Source organism: Lipotes vexillifer, unplaced genomic scaffold (genome assembly GCF_000442215.2).
Source record: "Lipotes vexillifer unplaced genomic scaffold, Lipotes_vexillifer_v1.1 scaffold213, whole genome shotgun sequence".
In the NCBI taxonomy this organism is placed as follows: domain Eukaryota; kingdom Metazoa; phylum Chordata; class Mammalia; order Artiodactyla; family Lipotidae; genus Lipotes; species Lipotes vexillifer.
The window spans coordinates 1317668-1330764 of record NW_006780610.1 but is presented as its reverse complement, the minus strand read 5'-3'; the positions used below and the strand labels follow the sequence as shown (position 1 = coordinate 1330764).

At 37.7% G+C, this 13097-nt stretch overlaps 1 protein-coding gene across 1 annotated transcript in view; it reads left to right on the top strand.

Moving 5' to 3' along the window:
- Window positions 1–12079, top strand: part of LOC103090129 (zinc finger protein 684-like) — an 18365-nt gene extending 6286 nt beyond the window's left edge. The window contains exons 2-4 of the mRNA XM_007453859.1: window positions 6467–6593; window positions 6919–7014; window positions 11175–12079. Coding sequence (XP_007453921.1) covers window positions 6467–6593; window positions 6919–7014; window positions 11175–12079 — 1128 coding nt within the window. The remainder of the gene's footprint in view (window positions 1–6466; window positions 6594–6918; window positions 7015–11174) is intronic.
- Window positions 12080–13097: the final 1018 nt, after the last annotated feature.

Below are 13097 nucleotides of genomic sequence, written 5' to 3'. Positions count from 1 at the left end.
CATTCCTGCCCTTGCAAGTAAAGGACACTGTGTAGAAGTCTGTGCATCAAACTACACCTTCCCTGATTACAGGAGCACAGTTGGTCCTACCAGAACCATTTAAAACCATTTACAATGTTTTAAAATTAAACCATGTTAAGGGATCTAGGAATAAAGTGTTTCTAGAGAAACTTCGATGCACTCTTAGGGTATTCTCATAACAATCATCCGAATTTTGCATATGAATTAACTGAAGCTGAGAGAGGTGAAGTTAACTTGCCTAGACTCAAACAGTTTAGTATAGTAGATCTGAGATTCAAATCCAGATGAGTTTTCTTCAAATTTCATTTTTTTTCGCAAGATGAAAAAAACCTGCAAAACAAAGCGTTGGACATATTTTCCTTTTGAAATATTTGAGTAATGTATGCTGAGTAAAATTCGGTGTGTCTTTTTTTTTTTTTTTTTTTTTTTAAGGATCTCTTGGTGAATCTTCAGATTTTCCAGTGAAGACGAAATAAAGCTGGGAGTCCATCTTGCACATTTTAGCCTTTCTAGGGCCCTAGCAGTGCTGGTTGGAATTTCAAAAAGCCTAGACTGGGCTCATAGGAGATGGTGAATTCCGAGGGGGAGGAGGAGGGAGAGGGAGAAACAGATTTAGAGTCTAAACTGAAGACTCCAGCTTAAAAAAAATCCGCACCTCCCCCCTCCCCGCCGGGTCCCTGGATCCAGCCTTCTCAAGAAACCTATTTGAGATCTCTTACTCCAGCTACAGAACAGAGACCAGAGAATCACAGGAAGGAATGACTTCTAAAGATACTGAGCTTTGGAGGTCAGGCTTTTAGTTATCCTTTTAACTCATTCATTATTTACTTAGGATACAAGTATTTGTATTTACTTAGGATACATTTCTGGGAGAAAAAAAAAGTCACTGGTTTAAAGGTTTACGACTTGCTGTTAGGTCTGTAGGACAGAAATGTACAAGATACTTTATCTAAGCTCCATATATTAATAACACAGAGATCATTGCTTATAAAATGTAGACTTTTCTGACTTGCTAGAAATGTCGTTCTCCCACTGGGTGGCATTTTCTGAGACTGCAGTGTGTGTGCTTCTGTTTTCATAGAGCAGGGTTCTACACTGCAGTCCTGGTGTTTCTCATGTCTTTACTCTCTTCCCCCTTTCTACTTTCATAGATATCTGTGTAAGAGCTGCAAAAATGGTCAACTTAGAGGTAAGGCATCCATTTATTGCTCTTTAAATCTCTTAAAAAATCTATATAAGGACTTCCCTGGCGGTCCAGTGGTTAAGACTCCGTGCTTCCACTGCAGGGGGTGCGGGTTCCATCGAGGAACTAAGATCCTGCATGCCGTGCGGTGCAGCCAAAAAAAAAAAAAAAATCCACGTAATAAAAAGGAAATGTATAGTCAGGGAAAACGTAAATTGAATAGATCAGGTCCAGAAGTGCTAAGTTGATATCCAGATTATAGGGTCTACACTCAGTTGGAGCTGCATATGTATACCCAGTCTTTCTGGTGATCATAGAAAATGGATAGCCAAACTTTTAAAGTACTGGCTTTGTCCTTGAGAATAAAGCAGAACAATTCCCCGGATAAGTAAATTTTTTCTTGGCACAATTTTCCAAAGAAAATATCTTACAATGGGTTTTCTTTTTTTTTTTTTTGCCGCACCCCGAGGCTTGTGGAATCTTACTTCCCCAACCAGGGATTGAACCCACGACCCAGCAGTGAGGGTGCTGAGTCCTAACCACCGGCCCACCAGGGGATTCCCACAATGGGTTTTCATAGAGATAGTGTTGGAAACAATATTGACAGTAACAATCCTGTGATGAATATAACATCAGTTTTCCTATGACTTTCTTTTTATAAATTTTTATTTATTTATTTGGTTGCACCAGGTCTTAGTTGCAGCAGGCGAGCTCCTTAGTTGTGGCTCGCCTGCTCCTTAGTTGTGGCATGCAAACTCTTAGTTGAGGCATGCATTTGGGATCTAGTTCCCTGACTGGGGATTGAATCCAGGCCCCCTGCACTGGGATCGTGGAGTCCTAACCAGTGTGCCACCAGGGAAGTCCCTCCTGTGACTTTCTTAGATTGTTCCCTAGAATAAGCAGAGAACATAGTGCCAAGAAGTGCTATATGAACTCAATTTGTAAGTCCAGGTACATATCCTTTTTAATATTCACCTGGATCCATAAGTAAACCTTGCTCCTTTTCCAGAGTCTTCAGCAATTCTTGAGCATTTTCTCTTCCATGTGAATTTAAAAATCAGCTTGTCAAGGTCCATAAGGGGGTGTGTTAGGTATTTTTATTGATTGCATTACACTTTTAGATTAATTTGGAAAGAATTCATAACTTTTCAATAATGAGTTCTCCATTTTTTTTATTGAACTAGAGTTGATTTACAATGTTGTGCCAATGTCCGCTGTACAGCACAGTGACTCAGTTATACACATAGCGACATGCTTTTTTCATATTCTTTTCCATTTTGGTTTTTCACAGGATATTGAATATAGTTCCCTGTGCTATACGTTAGGACCTTGTTGTTTATCCATTCTAAATGTAATAGTTTGCATCTATCAACCACAAACTACCAGTCCATCCCTCTCCCTCCCCTCCTCCCCGTTGGCAACCACATGTCTGTTCTCTATGTCTGTGAGTCAGTTTCTGATTTGTAGATAGGTTCATTTGTGCCATATTTTAGATTCCACATATAAGTGATATCATATAGTATTAGTCTTTCTCTTTCTGACTTACTTCACTTAGTATGATAATCTCTAGTTGCATCCATGTTGCTGCCAATGGCATTATTTTGTTCTTTTTTATGGCTGAGTAATATTCCATTGTATATATGTACCACATCTTCTTTATCCATTCATCTGTTGATGGACTTTTAGGTTGTTCCCATGTTTTGGCTATTGTGAATAGTGCTGCTGTGAACATAGGGGTGCATGTATCTTTTTGAATTATAGTTTTATCCGGGTACATTCCCAGGAGTGGGATTGCTGGGTCATATGGTAATTCTATTTTTAGTTTTCTGAGGGACCTCCATACTGTTCTCCATAGTGGCTGTACCAACTTACATTCCCACCAACAGTGTAGGAGGGTTCCCTTTTCTCCACACCCTCTCCAGCATTTGTTATTTGTGAGTTCTTCATTTTATTCAGTGTTTTTTGGTCCTTCATTACAGTTTTATAGGTTTAGTATGGTAATTCTTTTACATTTCTTATGATGTTTATTCTTACATATGGTTTAAGTTGCTATTGAGAATGGAATGGATCTTTTTTCATTATATTTTCTAATTGGCTATTCTGGTGTAGAGGAAAGTATGGATTTATCTCTGACTTTATGTCAACTTACAGAACTCTTACTAAGTCCAAGAGTTTTTTAGTTGATTCTTAGATTTTCTAGATAGACCATCATATACTCTTCAAATGGAGTTTTGTCCCTTATTGCCTAATATGTAGGTTCCATATTTTTTTCTTGTCTTATGTCAATGGACAGGACTTCTAATAACTATAATTTTGAATGTAATTTCTAGCCAGAATCTTTTTTGTTCCAGTTTTAGTGGGAATGCTTCCAGTGTCTTACTGTTTCCTCTTGTAATCTGGTCGATAGTTGTTTTTCTGTTTTGTTTTGTTTTTTAAATCAAGTTAAGGATTTTTGGCTTGTTAAGATTGTTTTCATAAATTGGGAACTTTTTTCCTCATATCATTTTTTTTATACCTGTCAATAAAATAATATATTTTTTCTTTAATATAACAGTTTAAAGAATTTCTAATACATTTCCCAATATTGAACTATCTGTGCATTCCTGGCATAAACCCTGCCTAGACTCTTAACTTTTTTTTTTTTTAATATTTATTTATTTATTTGGCTGCACCAGGTCTTAGTTGTGGCATGTGGTATCTTCGTTGCCGTGTGCGGGATCTTTAGTTGTGGCATGCAGGCTTTTTTAGTTGCAGCATGTGAATCTAGTTTCCTGACCAGGGACTGAACCCAGTCCCCCTGCTTAGGGAGCGAGGAGTCTTAACCACTGGACCACCAGGGAGTCCCTCTCTTAACTTTTTAAAGGGACAGATAGTAAATATTTTAGGCTTGAAGGCCATATAATCTCTGTGGCAACTACTCAACTCTGCTCTTGTAGTTGAAGTAAACAAATGGACATAACTATGTTCCAGTTACATTTTATTTACAAACACAGGTGGTCAACCTGTGGGTTGTAGTTTGCTGACACCTGCTTTATATGGTCTTAACTATCTCTTTGCAGTAGGCATGTTACCACATGCCTTTTTAATTTCAGTTTAAGTTAAACATGATTTTGACTTTATGGTTGAGAGGATATATTTTATCATATTAAAAAATCTGGGGGCTTCCCTGGTGGCGCGGTGGTTGAGAGTCCGCCTGCTGATGCAGGGGACACGGGTTCTTGCCCCAGTCTTGGAAGATCCCACATGCTGTGGAGCGGCTAGGCCCGTGAGCCATGGCCACTGAGCCTGCGCATCCGGAGCCTGTGCTCTGCAACAGGAGAGGCCACAACAGTGAGAGGCCCGCATACCACAGAAAAAAAAAAATCTGTATTTTTCTATTTTATTATGCTTATGTGAGTCTGGCGTATTAACCTTATAGCTCCTCTAACATCTGATTACCTTTACATGTTTGTTTTGCAGTGTCTAATAGATCGTAAGATCTCTGGGGGCAGTAATAATTTTATTTTTTGTATCTCTAGTACTGTACTTGGTATGTCCTCATTGAATATTGTATGAGTGAATGAATGAAGAACATATAAGTAATATTTTAAAATAATTTTTAGACATAATTCACATATTACAAATTCACCCATTTAAAATGTATACAATTTAGTGGGGTTTTTTTAGTATATTATCATAATTGTGAAACCATCACCACTAATCTCAGAACATTTTCATTACTCTCAAAAGAAACCCCATATCCATTAGCAGTCACTCCCCATTCCTTCCTTCCCCCAGCCCTGAATTACTTTATGTTTATATGTATTTGCCTATTCTGAACATTTCATACAAATGGAACCATACAATATGTGATTTCTTGTGACTGGCTTCTCTCACCCAGCACAAAATTTTCAAGGATCATCTATGTTGTAGAGTCCTTTTTATTGCTGAATAATATTGGATCATATGGATGTACCTCATTTTGTTTATCTATTTATTAGTTGATGGATACCCGTATTGTTGCCACTTTTGCCTATTATGAATAATTCTGCTATGGGCATTTGTGTACGGTTTTTTCTTTGTGGGGGGGATTATGATTTCAATTCTTTTGCGTATATACCTAGGAAAAATTGCTGGGTCATATGGTGACTCTATGTTTGACATTTTGAGGAACTCCTGAACTGTTTTCTATAGTTGCTACACCATTTTACAGTTCTACCATCAATGTATGAGAGTTCCAGTTTCTCCCTATCCTTATTAACACTTGTCATTGTCTGCCTTTGATTTTAGCCATCCTAGTGGGTATAAAGTGATACCTCATTGTGGTTTTAATTTGTATTTACTAATGATGTTGAACATCTTTTCATGTGCTTATGGACCATATCTGTTTTTGGAAAAATGTCTGTTCAAACCCTTTGCCCATTTTTAAATTGGGTTTTCTTTTTATTGTTGTGTTGTAAGAATTCTTTTTATAATTTAGATACAAATTTCTTTTTAGATATATGATTTACAAATATTTCCTCCTATTTTGTGAATTTTCTTTTTCACTTTCTTCATGGTGTCCTTTGAAGCTTAAAAATATTTAATTTTGATGAATTCCAATTTATCTATTTTTTTTTCTTTTGTCACTTACACTTTTTCTGTCATGTGTAAGAAACCATTGCCTAATCCCAGGTCATAAAGATTTACTCCCTTGTTTTCATCTAAGAATTATATACACAGGTTTGAACCGTGTGGGTCCACTTATATGTAGATTTTTTTCAATACATACATACTACAGTACTACATGACCTGTGGTTCGTTGAATTCGTGGTTGTGGAACCACAGATATAGAGGGCTGTAAAGTTATTATGTGGATTTTTAACTGTGGGGAGGTTGGCACCCCTAACCCCCAAGTTGTTCAAGGGTCACATCTAGTTTTAACTCTTACACATAGGTCTCTGATCCATTTTTAGTTCATTTTTATATATGATGTGAGGTGTGTGTTTTGAGGGGAGTCCAACTTCATTTTTTTGCATGTGGAGATCCAGTTGTTCCAACACCATTTGTTTAAAAGACCATTCTTTCCCCCATTGAATTATCCTGGCACTAGTTGAATATTTTTAATATAATTTTTGTTTCTATCACAAAGTATATTTCTGAATCAGGTGTACAGTAGTTATCATACATTACTTTCTGAAAACTCAACAATGAACATGATATGATCCTAAGAGGCTGCCATGATTCTCTTACAAGTCCCCAAATGATGCACACTTTAGTTTGAAGATCCATGTACTATTACAGGGATCAGTGACACTCCAGGATGTGGCTGTGGAATTCACCCCAGAGGAGTGGCAGCTGCTTGACTGTGATCAGAGAACCTTGTATTGGGATGTGATGTTGGAGAACTTTAGAAACCTCATCTCAATGGGTAAGGACAGTGGGTGGTAACTTTTCAGTGTAACTCATTATGTTTTAATAGTGCCCTTCCTTTAAGACCTGCGAAAGCTGTGAACATTCTGAAGCATTAATAAGTTTGTCCCTGAATTTTAGTGGTCAAAGATTCTTAATCCCCTTTGGGGATCAGATAATTTGTTTAATGCTTTTGCCTCCCAAATGAAGAAGGGTCTTTTCTGTTCTAAAGCTTGTCTGTCATCTTCACAGGCCCTAAGACTCCAGGAGGCAAACCCGAATTGTGAGGTAGTCGTTTGTTCCTAGCACCTTGTCCCCAGTTCTGTGTTGTTTCCCATGAACAGGGTGTCCAGTCACCAAAACAAAAGTGATCTTCAAGGTGGAGCAAGGACAAGAGCCATGGATGGTGGAGGGAGAGAACCCACGTTGGCGCTCTCCAGGTGAGTCAGAGAAAGCAGGTAGATGGGAGTCTCTGGAACTGAGATCCCAGTTGGTGAGTGAGGGACAGGCACCTCTGAAATACTTTTCAGGAAGCACCTCTTAAAACCACACACCTTTGAAAGTGACTGGGTACACCTGACACAACATCCTCAGATCCCCAGGTGACACCTTCACTTCCACTCTTCCACGTGGCTGCTCTTTCTGTTTCTCAGCTCTTGTGTGGGAGGATGTCCTTCCTCTCTGCTCTGGCTCCTCACGCTGCCTGTTGCATCGAAGCGCTTGTTGGCTCTCGCAGTTCTTAGAATCCTCATTCTTTTTCCCTCCTCAACATGATGGCAGATCTTTCCATACATCTGTTTCTAATAATGTAGTCAGATTATGTGGATTTGAAGTCTTATTCCACCAACCTCTGTCTAACATAATTATTTTGTAGCACAACTTTATTTATAAAATAGGGATAATATGACTTTTTACCTCAGGTTTTTGTAAAGATTATATTAGTTAATACAAGCAAAACCCTTCATATAGTGGCAGACAGTAAGTGTTCAGCATATGTTAGTTGTTTTTATTTCAAAACTTTTATAACATATGTTCTTCCTAATTTTTTTCCTTTTTAAAAAAAACTCGTTCCTTTTCTTGCAGCATATACTCCCCCTGTGTACCCTACCTTACTCATCTTTAGTCTTACGGCTAACTTGGGGCATCTACCTTCTAGTGCATCTTTCTGCTTCACTTGATAATATTGATATCTTTTGGAAATTGTTCTCCAACTTGATTTGAATTAGTTCCTCACTAATCTGCCCTCACCCTTTCTCACAGCTTATTCACTGTTTGCTGTTTGACTTCTCTTGCATCTTCTGAAATTCTGTCCACAGTAACTCCCTCAGAAACTTCATCACTCTAAAGACTACAGTTATTTATTTTGTTCCATCTCCAGCATCCTTGCCTCACCAGCTTTCCATTCCCATAATTTTACCCTACCTGGCCTTATTGTCTGTTTTTTCATAGTAACCAATTTTTAATATTCTTCAACCCTTTACCTTTATCCTTACAATAAAAGGTAGTGACTGGTCTCCTGCTCTGTAGTCACAAAATCACTGTGGTAAGCAATTTGGCTTTTTCTCTTAAGAATTTCTCCTTAAATACTATTGTGACTTATTACCTATAATTTCAACTATTAGTTTATCCAAGACTGACTCAAAATAAAATCTTCCCTTTGCACAGAGTCCATAAAAGAAGTATGTTTCAAATGATTTAGATACCAATTAGATGTGTTTTAGATTCCCTGGAACCCCAATTACTACTGGCATAAACCAAATGAATTTTAACTCCTGATACGGTATCTTGGCTGTTTATGTAAATACTTATATTGCCAATTCCAGCCTACTTTCTGGTTTATCTTAGATGTTCTTGCAAGATTTATCTGAATTATTTCATTTTGCTTGTCACTCTTCTGACAAACATGTTATTCCTGTATCACCTGTATTATGGTATTTAAATGGCTTATCCCTCTGTATGTGATCCCATGTTTACCCAGAATTGTCCATCTTTTCCCTATTCCATGCAATTAGACTCTTTAGCATCCTCTGTACACAGTTTTCTTTTCCGCATTAGTCCTTTTGATTCTGATGCGCTCCATCTAACTAAAACCTTTACGGAAAGCTCGGCCTCTCTGTACAGCGATGCTGAATCAAATCACAGAGTTCTGGGTGAAGTAGAAGAGGATAGCTTTATTGCTTTGCCAGGCAAAGGGAGACACACTGGGCTTCTGCCTTGAAAAACTATGTGTCTCTCCCCCAGAGGATTTGATTAAGGGCTTTATAACAGGGGTTCAAAGGTGGGGTCCTGACAAGATTAGGGTGTGAGCAGGGCTTGCACTCCCTCAGTCTCAGGTGGTCTTCTCTTAATCTTGATGAGCTTCTCTGGTCCCTTTAATCCTGCCTCAGGTGGTTTCTTAGCTGCTCCTCCCTTGATTAGCAACTGTTCAAATCCACCCTTTGGAACTCAGGGAAGGTCATGGAGGCTGGAGTCTTGCCTGGAAGAAATGGTGGACAAAAGGAGGCCTCAGCGCCCAGGCCTCACGGTTTCAGTGCCTGGGAGCCCCTCAAGGCCCCACTCCTTTTCAAAGGCAGCATGCTATGAAGTCTGAATTCAGTTTTCTCCTCTTTCATGGTAACTTTAGCCTACATTGATCTCTGCCTTCTTCGAATTCCCATCCCAACTCTACTATGGCTCTGTCAGTGAAAACTTGACATATACTATCTCAGATTTTTTTTTTTTAATCCTGTGGCTTTTAAGACTTTTTTAAAAAAAAAAAACCTGTGGCTTTAAGGCATGTTTTCTCATGATTACTCCCTGAAGAGAAAGTCCAGTATCATTTTTTTTCTTCATACCATTGCTGAGCACATCATGGACATTCAATGAATATTTAATTAATTCATTTTTGTAAAGTCAGGGATTGTGGGGATGTTTCTTATCCTTTCATTCAACAAGGCTTTTTAATGTTTCCTGAGAAGGATTCAAATAAAGAAAAAAAAATTGTTTTTCCAGGTGTGTAAACTGTAGTTGAAAAGGCAGAACATAGCCATATATTTTAAAATTTGATGAATGTGGAACATTTGTTCAATGCACAGTAACATTGAGGTTTTAATCCAGTTAGTGGTCAAAATAAATGGTTTAGGCAGCAGTGATGACTGTCTTAGAAGTTCAGAGAAAATGGAGCCTAAAGTTTAAAGTAGGCAAAGACTGGAGGAGCCTCTTTTTTAAGATCATGGAACAATGGCGCCTCCCTAAAGGATATCTAAATACTAGATAGGATGAGAGAGGATGAAGGAGGGCAAGTTAAGGTGGGGAAGGAACATGAGCAAATGATTATAGCTATTTAGAATCTAGAATCCTTGGAACAGAAGTAGGTATTTGTTGAGGGCTAGAGTAGTGCATGCTTAGATACCATGAGTGAATTCATTGTATTGCATATTTTTGTTCACCAGGCTGATTACCCTGGATTTTTCAGTTGGTTATTGTTGGCCAAGGTAACACAGGATGCTGCTTCTCAGTGGTTGAAGTAGAGAGGAAAGAAGACAGGAACCCAGTCCCCACATTTAGAACCACTCAATAAAAAAATGTGTATTAATGGCTATAGCCCACTACTCAGCCAGCTCCACAGAGGATAAGGCATGTAGCAAAAGGCTAGGGGTATTGTAGTAACTCCACATGGAAGGAAATTCAGGAGTGGGGAATTATAACCCCCTCCCTAAATTTTTTTTGTTTTTAATGGAACAGTGGATTGGGGATTTATAGGGTTTTGAGACTAGGAGTTAAAAATGTGACTTCAGGAGCAAAGAGGCTTTCTGGGGATTAGTTTATTAGGCAGATTGAAAGAGGATGTAAAAGCAGTACTTGTCGTATATCAAAACTTAGCCTGAATAAAAATGGTAACAAGCAAATAGAATCTGTACTTGTGCTAGGAATAGCACACCCTTGAATGACCTGCTAGACCTTTGTGTTCCTGGGCTTACAAGTACGTGTAAGAATGAATCCCAGCTGTAGTAGTGTTGGAGCCCTGTCTACAGATATGTCTCAGCCGTGGTTTGGATGAGGTTAGAGGGTTGGAGATAGAAAAATATTCCTGAAGGGAAATGACATTGTGCCAGATGATCAAGAGGAAAAAGAGATATGAATGAGGGAAATAAGGAGCTATTCTACCTGGGTAATCTAGGAATTAGGTAGTAAGGACCCTGATTCTGATCTCCCTTCTCCAAATCTAGTTTTCCCTCTGATATTTTCCCTTAACTCCCTTGTCTCTTGTTCCCCTGGCTTCCCAGTCCATTGATCACATCTCCACAGTGGGCTCTCATCATTCTGTGAGCTAACCATATGCCCTTGTTGAGCAATTGAGCAACTTTTTGATTTCCTTTGTACCCTCCTTACTGTACCTTGTGCTATTTTACTGTCTTGCCTCAGGTCACCAGTTAAGCCATCTGTTCTCATTGTCATTCTGTGCTCCCATTTCCTCTTTAGCAGTTTTATTCTTAAAGCTCAGGATCAAGGCAAATACAGATTTGTTTCAGAATGAGAGACTAGATTTGGAATCATATATGTTTCTATAACTGTTGATGGCAAAGATTAACTAGGAATGTTTCACTGTACTCCTTTTTAGAAGCTGACTGCCCACTTATTGATGAATCAGACAAGCACCAGGAAAGCAAAGACAATTTTTTGAATTCAGTTTTGTTCATGTTCAATAAAATTCTGACTGTGAAGAGACTTCATGGTTATAATATGAGCACAAGTCTTAATCCTACAAGAAAAAAATCATATAAATGTAAGTCATATAGGAAGAGTTTGCAACCTACTTCAGACTTACTTAATTGTAATAGATGTTATACTGGAGAAAACTCTTATGAATGCAGTGAATGTGGGAAAGCCTTCAAAACGAAGTTTCATTTTATTAGACATGAAAAAAATCATACAAGAAAAAAACCCTTTGAATGCAATGACTGTGGGAAAGCCTATAGCAGGAAGGCTCACCTTGCAACTCATCAGAAAATACATAATGGAGAGAGACCCTTTGTGTGCAGTGATTGTGGGAAAGCGTTTACACATAAAGCACAACTCGTGGTCCATCAGAGACTCCACACTGGAGAGAAACCTTATGAATGTGGTCAATGTGGAAAATCATTCACCTGGAAATCCTCCTTTACTCAACACGTGAAATCACATACACTTGAGAACTCATTTGAATGTAAGGAATGTGGGAAAACCTTCAGGTATAGTTCATCCCTTTATAAACACTCTAGATTTCATACAGGAGAGAAACCCTATCGATGCATCGTGTGCGGCAAAGCCTTTGGCAACACTTCTGTGCTTGTTACGCATCAAAGAATTCACACAGGAGAGAAACCTTATGGATGTATTGAATGTGGCAAAGCCTTCATCAAGAAGTCTCACCTCCTCAGACATCAGATAATTCATACAGGAGAAAAGCCCTATGAATGTAGCAAATGTAGGAAAGCATTTTCCCAGAAGTCAAATCTTATTGTACATCAGAAAATTCATATGTAATATTCACTTATGAATCTGAGAAAACTTTAAATATTTGATAAACCTTATTAAATAGAGAATTTATGGTGAGGAGAAATCCACCAGTCTGAATGAATTGGAAGAATAAATTCCCATTAAAAAAACCAATGCCAATCATGTTCTGCAAGTGATAATAAAGTTTTTAGAGAAAAGATCACAGAAAAAGTTAATTTATAAATGCACATAGAGCTTGGAAAGTAAGCATAAATTAAACAATCAAAGAATCAGTGAAAACTATGTTTACCATCTCTGATTTTTAATTCTTATAACAAATTATTCAATTATGCAAATGAGTATAAAATATGTTTATATTATATATTAAATTATATCTATTAAGAGTTTCTGCAGTAAATTTCACCATTTTTTTCTTCCAATCCTAACAGTAACATGCAAGTGAAAACATGTGGTTTAATATGTAGTATGAATTTCAGTAATATTTTCACCCATTTGCTGGCACTTTTAAGGGGTATGGCAGTGTTACTGAATCTCATTCTCAAACTTTTTATAAAGATGTATAGAATTACACATATGTATAATTTAACAAGATACCAATTGAGAGGGGGAAAGCAGTTGTATTCTGTATTACAGTAAGTACTCAGTTGAGGAAAAGAAGTATTTAAATAAGTGTGTAAATAAAACATTTGCCCTTCAAATATTCCTGTTCTTTTTCATTGATGTATTTACCTAAGGTGTAAATATAGCTCAAGTAGTAGTTAACTAGGGTATCATCTACATTTCATTTTAATAAACTAGAGTGTCATGATACTTTGCAACTTTCAGGGAGTGAGCTTTGGGGTCTATTTTTTGTTTTCTTGTAAGAAATTGATACAGGTTTAGCTCCTAGGGGTGCCTGGAATTTACCATGTGACAGCACAGGCAGCATTAATCGAGTTGAAAAGAGCACTATTTTTGCTCAGCAACTTCACTTTGGAACGTGACATTTTGTAAGTTCCACATATTACCTTTAAAGGATGAAGCAAACTTTTTTTTTTTTTTTTTG